General features: G+C 35.1%; 1 protein-coding gene across 3 annotated transcripts in view; it reads right to left on the bottom strand.

The window, feature by feature from the left end:
- LOC120297028 (fer-1-like protein 4) overlaps positions 1-13,370 on the bottom strand; it is a 66,999-nt gene that overhangs the window by 11,852 nt on the left and 41,777 nt on the right. For 2 of the 3 annotated variants that reach the window (XM_039319195.1, XM_039319197.1), the window contains exons 28-39: positions 13,145-13,306; positions 9,616-9,784; positions 8,866-9,035; positions 7,613-7,744; positions 6,892-6,931; positions 6,160-6,266; positions 4,103-4,234; positions 2,928-3,038; positions 2,237-2,364; positions 1,615-1,785; positions 1,267-1,421; positions 605-783 (exon numbers count right to left, since the gene is read on the bottom strand). In XM_039319195.1, the coding sequence (XP_039175129.1) occupies positions 605-783; positions 1,267-1,421; positions 1,615-1,785; positions 2,237-2,364; positions 2,928-3,038; positions 4,103-4,234; positions 6,160-6,266; positions 6,892-6,931; positions 7,613-7,744; positions 8,866-9,035; positions 9,616-9,784; positions 13,145-13,306 (1,656 nt within the window). The remainder of the gene's footprint in view (positions 1-604; positions 784-1,266; positions 1,422-1,614; positions 1,786-2,236; positions 2,365-2,927; positions 3,039-4,102; positions 4,235-6,159; positions 6,267-6,891; positions 6,932-7,612; positions 7,745-8,865; positions 9,036-9,615; positions 9,785-13,144; positions 13,307-13,370) is intronic. The other variant, XM_039319198.1, reaches the window with a different exon arrangement.

Raw genomic sequence — 13,370 nt, 5'->3', positions numbered from 1 at the left:
AAAAACATCCAGGAAGAAGATAATGGCAAACCATTTTCATAATTATGCCAAGAAAACTATATTGTTATATCTATAAAGTTATCAGGAACTGAGTTTGACTTGGCCAGAGTAACATGTAGCTATGATTGTACTAGAGCAGCCTTCTGTCCACAGAGGGTTATTATGGGAGTTGAAATATCTTATGTATATGTTATTATGTATATGTTATGTTATCTTAGAGAGGACCTCGCTAAACAGCAGACCACGCATGTGTTCCTACAAATATTTTACAGGTAATGGCTGTTATGCTACAGATAATAATAATAATAATAATAATAATAATAATAATAATAATAAGAAGAAGAAGAAGAAGAAGAAGAAGAAGAAGAAGAAGAAGAAGAAGAAGAAGAAGAAGAAGAAGAAGAAGAAGAAGAAGAAGAAGAAGAAGAAGAAGATGATAGAAGGGACCTTGGAGGTCATCTAGTCCAACCCCCTGCCCAGGCAGGAAACCCTCTACCATTTCAGACAAATGGCTGTCCAATCTCTTCTTAAAGATACATGTGTAAATGTTAGATGCAAAATATAACAACGCTATAATATGTATAAATCAACTTTCTGCTTTTACCTGGAGTATACCAGGGTTTTCTAGATTGTAAATGGATCGAACTTCCACATGTTCTGGTACTAATTTGCATCCATACTCGGGCATTTCATCCCAGTGTTGAAGAACATACAAAGCTTTGTGCTCATCATAGGCAGACCAGGTTTCATCATTACTTTCTATGTTGTCTTTTGCCAAGGCTTCTGAAATATAACAAAATACAGATCCCATCAAGACTAGATTCAATTCAGTAATTAATGTGATATGTGAGATTTCTAATCATCCACTCATTTTCAGTTTCTAATTTTGTATCCATAGTAGTGTCACTGAATTTGGAAAATTGTCCCAGTTGGTGGGAGTTGAAACTTAGCTTCACTTGATTAAAATAAAATTAACGGAGATCACTTACTTAAATCCCCCAAAGAAAGTGACAAAATATGACAAAATTAAAGATAGATATAGATAAATAGATATGCCTTCTGCAGCAGAATAAGTTGGGAGCATGGTCCCAATTAGAAAAGACTGTGGTACTAGTTGAAGTCAAATATATTTCTTGAGGACACCAGGCGATGGAAATTAAGGTCCTGAATAAATAATCAGGATTACATGGAGATGCATGTTCAGCTTTGGAAATAAATCTCCAGCAAGCTTGAAATAAAAATTATATCAGAGATATGTACCATTACCTTCAGGAAAAGCTTCAGGAGGAATTTTAAAAATCTTGTTATTGACTTTGACTTCCTCTGCCCTGTATTCAGCTGAGGGGAGTGCATTCTTCTTGCATAAACTTTCCAAGATATGCGTGGGTTTGAAAGCATCTCGCCATATATTGTAGCCTTCTCTGTAACAAATGATTAAATATGGGTATGTTGCATTTTAACAAGTTCAGACTAGATATGAAACTGGTTTATTAGTGCTGGCGTTCCAGCACTAATGTAGAAAGCATTGTGTCTTAAGCTCTGTTGACAAAGCGGCAGAATACTAATAAAATGAGAGAGGGATTCAGTCACCTTGACTGTTCCTATAATACATACGTGTCATATTGTGAGGCCACTCCACAATTGGCTCTGTGATTGCTATAGAATCGGTTCTCCAAGTCAATTTTGGTCTCTCCAATTAAATCATCAGATCCAACCAAATCATGGTCAAATATTGATACGGTGAGTTCTGATTCTATAGGAAAGGATATTGAAAGCTCCAGTACTCTAAAGATGAGATAGAAAGAAAAAAATATCATTGAGAGATAGCAAATAAAGACAGAACGTAACAAAATAGCTTCTGTACAACAATCATTTTATTGCTTGCTCTAGCAGCATTTCCTTTAATTTGTATTTGTGAACATAAATGCTAAAATAAAGGAGTACTGGCTGGATGCATCCATTAAAGACTATTCTTTCATTTTAAAGTCCCCAATTCACCTTCCTTCTTTATCTCGTATGGCCAGGTAAGTATCAGACTCTTGCAATTTTTCTTTTTACTAGCAGATTACTTTCTTTTACTCCTATTTTCATGAGCATATTAGTTGGATATAACCTCAGATTCTCTCTTTCTCTTTACAACAAACAGGTACATTCTTCTGAAATAGAGGACATCTTGTGGTAAAACAAGAATCAATTTAGAGAAGATATAACTGATACAAGACAAAAACATCCTTACTCTCCAAAAACTGGATTGAGCTGTTTTGGGATATATCGGTCCTTGGTGTCTTTTTGTTGTTTGCCAATCTTTACCACAAGATAAGGATCTGCTTTGCCATTGGGATCTGCTGGTGTCAAATTAGTTGCCTAAAGAAACAGCATCATGGGATATAATGACAGAATACAAAAGCACAGGACAAAAAGAATTCTACAAATTGGTGTGGAATTAATATAATGGAATTTCATGCAATTAGTGGTAAACCTATATCTTCCCATCTGAAAAAAGGCTTAGATTGCTTACAAATGAATTTTTCCTAACACAATCACCTTGGAGAATTCATGGTTTATAAACAGTAACTTCCATGTTTAATTCTACTATATTTTCCCAATACTGGGTCTATTTTCCTAACAGCAAAACAATCTGCAAGGCAGGGGCAACAACTTCACTAGGATTTTTTTATTTGAAAATACCCAACCCGAAAGAAGAAGAAGAAAGTTCTGTAATAATATTTTACTTTTCAATTTATAAAAGAATAGCACTTAAGAGCTATTCTCAATAAATAAGTAATGGCCAGGTTTGAAATAATGACAGAATCAGTAGCAGAAACAGATTGTGCTTTGGAAATCAACCTGTCTGCAATGTACCTCAAGAAAGATTAGAATCCTAAATCAGAAATCTGTATTTCTGTATATGAACTCAAAATACTTACTTTGACAATATAAATTCTGACAAGAACCTTGATGGGTCTATTTCTGGGGATGCCTTGGGAGATCTTATGTTCTGGACCTGCCTCTTCAGCGCGATAAACGTAGAATGAGCCCTGTAATGAAGAGAGTTGAGAAGAATGTGCTGTTTATGTAATATTGTTCTAGTAATTTATATTCTGAAAAGCCTTACTGATGAAAAGAAGATATTCACATCCCCTAGCAGAATATATCTGACTTTTAATTAATTAACATTCATTTATTCAATATAGCTGCCACCTGACTCCAACCCAGTCTCAACAGGTCCCAGTGGAACAATATATAAGCAACAAAAAACAAAATATTAACCTGAGCAAGTATAAAAGTGCAAAATACTTACAATACAATAAAGCAATCCAAACAACAATGTAAATACAAACACCCATCCTACCCCAAGATCAGAATAAATAGCCAGTTTTTCAAGACCTTCTAGAACATCATCTATGTAGGAACCATACAGACCTCAGGAGGAACCTCATTTCAGAGGCCAAAGAACACACACTTCCTAGGTCCTGAAACATGACACTATTTAATCAAGGGTGACCTGGAAAATGCCCACTTTGCCAGTTCATACCAGATTGGTAGAAACTGTGGAAGACAGGCAGTATCTTTATAGATAATAACTCAACACCTTGAATCACACTCAAAAGCACACCGGCAACCACTGCAGCTCATGGAGCAATAATGCTATGGCAAGCCCATCATATTCTGAACCAGTTGAAGCTTTGGAGTGAATGTGCTACAATAATAGATTGTGTTAAAATAGACTTTCTTTCAGATCAGCAGTCATATTCCCAAATTAGGATTTGGATCCAATATTTATCTCCTGTCAAAGAAAGTTCACCATTTGTAAAAAAAGAAAAAGAAAAGAAAAGAAAAAAAAGAAAAGATATCTCCATGTTGTAGCAACAGAAATCTGGGTCAAGAACTATGGAAAGTACATAGCAAAGCTACTGGTTGATCATTCCATTAAAGTCAATAAGGCTTATATTTTATAAGGGAATGAGTAAGACTGAATTGTGACACATTGACGAGTCCCTATGCCAAACAAATTAGTACTAATAGAAATAAAATCATTATCATTATTACTGTGGAACAAAATCAAATAGTATTAATGAATATGATTCAGTGGGGTTCCTACCTTGTATTTCCCAACAAATTTTTCTTCCTCATTCCCATCTTCATCTTCATTAACTTTTCCACGATGAAGTGGAAAAATACATAACCAGTCCTCAAAATTGTCAAACTCATTCTCTAGTTCTGAACTATAAATCTGGAATGAAATGGTAATTGAACATAATCTGAATTAGAAAATTTAATGCAATCAAAGACAATTTTTGTAGTGACAGATTCAGTGTTTGATTTTTTTTTTTGCTATTTATCCTGTTCCTTTTTGTGTTCAAAATTCATGTTATCAGTCAGATATGGGTTGTAATTCTATTTCAACAGACTACATTTTCACAGACAAGTGATATAGATAATATTATAAAGGAAGGCTAGGCAACTTTCTGTCCCAAAGATACAAACAACTCCCCCTAATTCATTTTCTGCAGTTCTTGGAACTTTTTCTGATCACTGTTGATTGAAAACTGGTAGTAAGCTTTCTGCCATTTTGAGAGAGAAAACATTAAATTATAGCATAAACTGTAAAACAGATTCAACATCATTTAAACAAGTTTAAATGCAATGTAACTTTGTAAAAAAAACCACAAAATCTTGGTCATACGTGGAAAGCTCTGCTATTTCTATATCATTGCCCTGCCCACCTTTGTCCTCACATTTTCCCACAATCATTTTCTAATCATCAACAAGTTTCCCATAACAGTTTCTTTCTATCCATTACCATCCTAATGTGTTAGACTTTGGTTGCTCTTGATTGCATAGTGATGACCAATGATGCCCAGTGTTTATGGTCCAATATATCTGGAAGAGACTGACTCATGAGTGGCTGTTATATAAAGGATGATGATAACATGATGTATCTAGCCTGACCATAACAACTGAATTTGGTATCCTATGCTCAGTCAACCAGCACTTGAAGAGAGATTTGATAAAAACCCATGGTTGGAGACTAGATACCTGTAATGATTTGATTACTTGTTCTCACATCTTTTGCTGTCTTATTTAAGACCTAGCAATGGATGTAGTATATAAAAATTGTAAAATAAAGAAAGAAAATAAAGATATATTGTGTTGGGAGTCCATTTGATATTTTCATTCACAGCTTTATTTTACAAAGATGCATTTTTATTACAGCAATGTGCAACCTAAAGAATCACATTGATGATTGTATTTTGTCAGCCAGAATCCTTTATTATGTAGAAATATTTGTATACTTATTTTTCAATGTGAAGTATGTATCGGTAGTATTATCTTAAATTACTATAATTATTTAGTGTGCACACACTTCAAGAAGCCAGTCTCCATTCAAAAGAATAATATGGGCACAATCTAATATCAAAAAGTCAATATTTTGAAGCCAGTAATAGAACATTGCAACTTCCCAGAAGGACATATTGTTATGACTAAAGAACACCTGTATGAAATAGGTGAGCTACCATTTATCAAGATGTTCAAATCTATCATCTCCTGCCTGAATCAAGATTACAGTTTTTTAGCTCATTACAAGCATTAATTAATCAAATACAATGATGCTTGTTTTATGAATAGCCACTCTCACGACCTTACTTTATATTCTTTTTACATTTCATTTTCCTCTAACTTGACTGCTTACAATATCTCCACTTTTTGTAACCGAACTTTAGAATGCTATTGCATGAATTAGATTCAAGATCACATGAACTTATGTCACAATATGGTTTTTTTGTCTGTAAGGTGCCATAGTGCTCTTGGGGCTTCTGTTTAACAGAAGAGTCACCATACTATTTGCAGAAGCAAAGGTATGGACAGTAGGACACAGCAATCAGCTACATCTCTGCTCAGCCTGTTTTACTTGGCTTTTAGCTTTAAAGTAGAAAGACAAAGAGAATAGACAACATGAACACTGAACAAATGATCGTAACAAATTATGTCTCTCACATAACATGATTAAATAAATTTCTTCGTCTGTTCATCTCTCAAGACTCTGCCATGTGTAAGGAATCCATGTGAAGAAACTAGAACTGCTTCAGTAAATATACTAAATTTAGCTAAATTTGTAAGTTATGTCAGTTTCTTTTTTTTTGTACAAAGACTTACTTTTAATGTTGCTATAAGTTTCCTTTTGGGACGAACTGGCTCAGCTTCAACAACTATTTCATCTTCTACATCCTCATCAAGAGAAGCAGCATTCAGATTCCCTCCATCTAAAGAAGATACTAAGAAATTAGATTGGTGTTCTTCTCAGCTCACAGTGTTAGTTGCTGGCTGCAATAATTTGGAGTAGTTGGGTAAAGTTAATGACTTTTCTTTACTGCATCCATTTTACTTCTATTTAGAATAGTGATCTCTTTCAACAGTTAAGAGCAAAACCTACCCCCCCCCCCATTTTATTTATGGCACAATGAGTTGGCCACATTTCTCTTTTTCTTCTCACAGAGAGAATTTAATGTTGGTACAGCAAGAGCCTGTTTGGATAGTCAGAATCAGATGACACCACAAGTACTTGGCACTTTAGAGAAAGCAGAAACTTTGGGATAAGGATCTGAGGTAGCAGGGGATTAACCACTGACTTGGTGTTTAGTTACAACATCTGTTCATTTTGTTGATGTATACAAAGACAGTGTTGGTCTCTTTCTGGTAAAGAAAACTTAAACTTCAAATAGGTAACAATCTGAAGAAATGTTGTCACTAGCATTCCGCTGCCCTGGTGCTTGCTGGGCCAATATAATCCCTCCTGGATATGCTAGTTATGGAAGACGGAAGGAATAATTTAAGACATTGTGAAGATACGGAGTTAAGGAATGCTGTTCTATAGCATGATTAGCTTACCTGCATCATTTGCATCATCCTCTTCTTCATCACTAAGAGACTGTAAAAGAGAATGGTTTTTAACTGAGTTATAACAGATGCCAATCAGACTTACCATTTTATGGTCTTAATAAATTTCTTATAGTTTTCTAATACTGTAGATTTCTTACAGTTTTCTAATGTGAGTTTTATAGTAAATGCAAGAAATGAATAAATTCTGCACTCAAAACACTGATTATTTAAAACCTATTATGGATAAGGATATTCAGATTTTCTTTTCTCTTCCTCTAATTTTAAATTATTTTGTGTGAGAGCCCTTTCCTCTTACCTGTTCTATAGAGTTCTTATTATGAGTAACACTACAAAGTTTTCATAGAGTTTGAAAAAAAAAGCTGGCAGTGCAGTGGTATACAGTAATTAAGTCACATTGAGAATTAATCCTAGGTTTATTGATAAGAGCTTGCAGCCCATCTCTATTTAGAAAATCAGCTAATGTATTGAAGAGCAAAGATATGGTAATAGTAAAAAAAGAAATTCATAATCTAAATTAAATAAACAGGCAGCTATTTTACCTAACAAAATCAGACATATTTTAGCAAATTTTACTGTTTAAATAGCCCCTTTTCCTTCTAGCATCCGAACTTTACACTTTATAATCAATGTTAAAAGGGACAGGTTATCCAACTCAGTCGCATATCTCATTATAATACAATATAAATTATACTGTTAGGTCCATGATTACCTGTTTATTTAATTCCTTTAATGATTCATAGTACTTAGACCACCAATCCAGTTCTTCCTTCTCAGGCTTTTCTTCCTCAAATTCTTCCTCTTTTGGTACCAATTTATCAATAGGAATTTTTTTCAGTGGTGCCTTAATATAAATGACATAAATTCCATCTATTATGTGGAAATGTAGAACAATCTTGTCGGACCTCTCCAACAATTGCTGGAAGATTACTTCATAAAATCCATATATAAACACTGAATCATTTTCTCATCATTACTATCAAGGTAAGAAGGTCATTAAGAAGGTGGTCAACCTGCAGCTCCAAAGGGTCCTGAATGGAAGTAGATTATCTGGACCTCTTTCAAACTAGGATATAACACTGAGAGAGCTTTGATTGTGCTTGCTAGTGACTTCTGGTGGGCTCAGAATAGAGACAGTGCATCCATCCTAGTCCTCCTTGATCTCTTGTCAGCATTGAGGAGTTGGAAGGTGGGGGACTTTCTAGATGGGTTCTTTCTCCAGAGCTGGTTCTAGTGTTGGGGGAAAGTGGTTTAGTCCAAAACCCTTGCTTTGTGTATGCCTCAAAGCTCTACTCTCTACCTCTCCTGTTTAATATGTATATTAGATAGTAAAGCTGTTGGAGGAGTGAACTTTTGGCATGGGGTGCAGTATCTTAGCATGCTGATAACACTTAATTGTACATCATGGCCCCAATCTTCCAAGTGAAGCAGTTTGGAGGTCTTGGGGATCTGATAGGAAAGAACAGATTTCAGCTCCACCATTCCAAGAAAAAGTAGCTGTGAATTTGGGGCCCTAGGGAAATGAATTGATCTTTGAATCTGGATGGAGTTGCATTCCCTCACTTGGATTCATTCTGCAATCTGGAGGTCCTTTGCACAATTTTGCCTTGGGCGCTTCTTCCTGGATCTGGGGGTGGGAGGTTCCTGATCACTGTCACTCAGAAGTGTTTTGGAAGTGACTAGACATGTCATCCAGCTGAATTCATGCTTAAGGCAGAATTAGAACTCATAGTTTCCTGATTTCTAGACTGATGCCTTAAACTTTATCCCAAACTGGCTCTTAAAATATTTTAGGGTCCCTTTTTATTTGTTTGCTTTCATGAACTTCCCATTTATATTTCCTTCTTTGCCATTTAATTGGTGCCATCATATCAATATTTTTTTCTAAAGCATCCATGTATGTATTATACAACCAACATTACAGAATCTCTTGTTAGAGTAAAGCTGAAGCTTTGCTGCACTCACCTTGACAAGCTTGAGGGGGTTAGCTTTATTTCCTAAGTCTCCAGCAGCTTCACCAATATTTATTACAGTCTGTCCAGCAGCTGCACCAATATTTATTACAGTCTGCCCAGCAGCTGCACCAAGGTTCATTACCTTTTGGGAGATATTTGGTTTATCTGATGCTTTCCTTTCTGAAATAAAAGATATTAACCATGTGTATAATGCAAATACATGTTTTTATTTCTAGGGTGACCCGTCAGGACATTTCTTTATACAGCTAATCCTCAACTTACAATGGAGCCCAAAATATCTGCTGCTAAGTGAAACATTTGTCAAGTGAGTTTTGCCCCATTTAATGACCTTTCTTGCCACAGTTATTAAGTGAATCACTGTAGTTGTTAAGTTACTGACATGGTTGTTAAGTGAATCTGGTTTCCCCATGGATTTTGCTTGTCAGAAGATCGCAAAAGGGGATCATATGACCCCAGGACACTGCAATTGTCGTAAATATGAGTCAGTTGCCAAGTGTCTGAATTTTGATCACATGATCATGGGGATACTGCAACAGTTGTAACTGTGAAAATGGTCATACGTCACATTTTCAGTGCCATTGTAACTTTGAATGGTCACTAAATAAACTGTTGTAAGTTGAGGACTATCTGTATTAATTGACAAAAATAATTTACGAAGTAGATGCTATACTCTACATATCTTGAATCCCAATGCATTATACTCTATTTCATTTCATTGGATGATGTCCTAAAAACTCACTCTTGGGGGGGCTATCTGTTTCCTCTTCTAGTTCATCTACTTCTTTAGGAGCAAATTTCATAATATGAGAAACTATGTGAGTTCCCACGAGGACGGAGCGTCCAAAGGCTCTCTTCTCCACCACAAAGATACTGAGAGGCGGATGTAAGTATACCTGTTCTGGAAGTTCCTATTAAAAAAAAAGAAAGTCAACCAAATTAATTTCAGAACAATCCATAGTATTTCTAAGATAAGTGGATTATTATGATGTTTCACCGAATTTCCAGTGATACAATAACAGAAGTACACATTTCTTTTTTTTATTATTATTAAATAACAAAAAAAGAAAAAGTTTAAAAACATTGAACATGGTAAATCAGACTTGACCAACATCTCAGTTCATTCCTATTCATAATTAATTAAACTCTATCCAAAAACATCACTCTAAACTCAATCTTAACTTATCTCATCACAGTGACCTCCAAATTTTTCCCCCCACCATTTATAAAATTTATTCCATATTTGGTAAAAATCCATAACATCCTGATTTTTGAGTCTTTTAGTTAACCTATCTAATTCTGTGCAATGCATAATTTTATAAATTAAAATTTCCTCACTAGGTACAGCTGAATTTTTCCAATTCTGAGCGAATACTATTCTTGCCGCTGTAACCACATGAATAAATAAATACATATCCTCTTTACTAACATTTCCTTCAACAATTCCTAACAAAAATGTCTCAGGCTTATATTGAATATTTTGTATGCTCATTTCTGTTACCCATTTCCAAACCATACGCCAATACCCCTGTGTTTCCTTACATGACCACCACACATGAAAAAAAGTGCCCCTTTCTTTTTTACATTTCCAACATGAGGCTGAGTGTCCTTTATACATTTTGGCTAGTCTTGCTGGAGGGAGATGCCATCTATAAATCATCTTATACGAATTTTCTTTATAGGATGACGCCAATGTAATTTTATTGTTTCGCATCCATACCTGCTGCCATTGATCCAAATTAATATTATGTCCTAAATCCATCGCCCATGTCACCATTGTTTCTTAGAGGACTTAAGATTAAGAGAGAAACATATAAACTTCAGGTTTATGCAGATGATCTAGTATTTATTATGGAAGACCCAGAATATTCCAGGCAGAAATTATTTGAAATTTTGGAAGTTTATGAAGAATATGCAGGTTTAAAAATAAATAAAAATAAAACAAAGATTATTACTAAAAATATGACTAATATACAAAAAGGATCTCTCGAGAATAAATTAGGTATACAAATAATTTCTAAATTTAAATATTTAGGGATAGTTATTTCTGCACGTTGCTCTTCAATCAAAGAAGATAATTATGTTAAATTAATACAAAAAATTAAAGTTGATTTAGACCGTTGGAGAAATTTACATCTTTCATTACTGGGGAGAATTGCTGCTATAAAAATGAATATTCTACCTAAATTGATATTTCTGTTCCAGAATATTCCAATTTATTTGGATAAGAAATTTTTTAAAGAGTTAAATAAAATAACTTTAGAATTTGTATGGTCTGGTCAGAAGGCTAGAATAAAATTGAAGGCACTACAAGACGCTAAGGAAAGGGGAGGTCTAGGCTTCCCTGACTGGGAATTATATTACCTAGCTGCGGCCTTATCTTGGACTAGCGATTGGATAACTTTAGAGAATCATAGATGTATACAGCTAGAGGGTTTTGATCTTCAACAGGGATGGCATGCTCATATGTGGAAGGAGCAAAGCAGAAACTATCAATATTTTTTAAAGCACAAAGTGCGGCAAGGGTTAATTAAAAGTTGGAATACAGTTAAATTACAATATTATACAAAGATCCCAATTTGGTTTTCTCTATCGGAGGCAGTTATACACCCCAACTTGCTTAGGAAAGATAAGGTTATTAGATACAAAGATATTTTGACGGAAGAAGGTGTTTTAAAATCTAGACATGAGTTAAGACAACAAGGAATAGAGATAGAGTGGTGGTCTTATCTCCAGATCCAAGCAAGATATTCGAAAGATAAACATGATTGAGGTATTTATAGACAAGATACGGGACTAGATAAAATTTTGCTTGGTCCAAAGAAAAAACAAATAAAGAATATTTATAAACATTTATTGGAACATAGGTTATTTGAAGAACAAGTTAAAGAAACAAGTTACACATTTCTTTTCTTGATCAGATATCCAGTAATTCAATATGCAGATTGCCATTGGCCATTTCCACTGAAAATCAGCTATATGCTGTAGGATTCTCAATGGTTATAAAGGGAAGAAAACAGTATTTAACAAAAAGATATGCACATGGATGCTATAAAAGATAATGGTCCTTCCTGTAATGGCAACGTGGAAGACCATTGTTATTTTGAGGAGTTTAGTGACATATTTTGTCACTTTAGAGCTCATTCTGCCCTAACCTGCTCACTTTGTTACTCTTGTTTACTGGATAAAGGAGAAGGGGGGGAGGTTCAAAGCTTTTCTCACTGTGAAAGTCTTTTGATTCCCATTCCAGAGACATATGTCATCCAGTTAAGGTCAGGTCTTGGAGGTCATAGCAGCTTGTAGTAGATCTGAGTATCATTTTGCTTGGTATGTATGCTTTTTAAATCTGTTTGCTTGAGCTAATAATGAAATTTAAAATCCTTTTATTTGTTTGCATGTTCATTGTTTCTGGAACCAAAAGAACCAATTGCCCAGGCACCTGATCACTGCCCTGACATTCAGAAAAACATCTCCTAGATCGTATAGTATAGTGGGTACCTTGCTCAATAGTAATAACTGTGAGAGGGACCTCGGAGTCCTAGTGGACAATTACTTAAATATGAGCCAGCAGTGTGCTGCAGCTGCCAAAAAGGCCAACACAGTGTTGGGCTGCATTAACAGAAGGATAGAATCAAGATCACGTGAAGTGTTATACCACTTTACAATGCCTTGGTAAGGCCACACTTGGAATACTGCATCCAGTTTTGGTCACCATGATGTAAAAAAGAAGTTGAGACTCTAGAAAGAGTACAGAGAAGAGCAACAAAGATGATTAGGGGACTGGAGGCTAAACCATATAAGGAACGGTTGCTAGAATTGGGTATGTCTAGTTTAACGAAGAGAAGGACAAGGGGGGACATGATAGCAGTATTCCAATATCTCAGGGGCTGCCATAAAGAAGAGGGAATCAAGCTATTTTCCAAAGCGCCTGAAGGCAGGACAAGAAGCAACAGATGGAAACTAATCAAGGAGGGAAGCAACCTAGAACTAAGGAGAAACTTCCTGACAGTTAGAACAATTAACCAGTGGAACAACCTGCCTCCAGAACTGTAAGTTTTAAAGAAGAGACTGGACAGCCATTTGTCTGAAATGGTATAGGGTTTCCTGCCTAAGCAGGGGGTTGGACTGGATGACCTCCAAGGTCCCTTCCAACTATTATTATTATTATTATTATTATTATTATTATTATTATTATTATTATTATTTCTAGCTTGATTAGTTCTATTACAATTATCTTAACTTTTGGGATTTGCCTCCTAATTATCACTTACCACATTAACAAATTTAACAAGTTCATTGAAATTGGGATTCTCTTTGTAAGTTGTGATCACTTCTGATTCCACTTTCTTTCCAGCACATTCAATTATCACCTGTGGCTGGTCAACCTCAAATAGATTCACACGTTTCAGATCTCTTAGGCCCCAAAACAAGATCTAAGAGAGAAGCAAATAAATGTCTTAGGTCAGAATAAGGCCAAGCATTCTCCTTCTCTAAAGG

The sequence above is a fragment of the Crotalus tigris genome, unplaced genomic scaffold (assembly GCF_016545835.1).
Source record: "Crotalus tigris isolate CLP2741 ecotype Arizona unplaced genomic scaffold, ASM1654583v1 scf7180000022411.5474196:2289641, whole genome shotgun sequence".
In the NCBI taxonomy this organism is placed as follows: Eukaryota; Metazoa; Chordata; class Lepidosauria; order Squamata; family Viperidae; genus Crotalus; species Crotalus tigris.
This window is presented reverse-complemented; position numbering and strand designations above follow the sequence as displayed.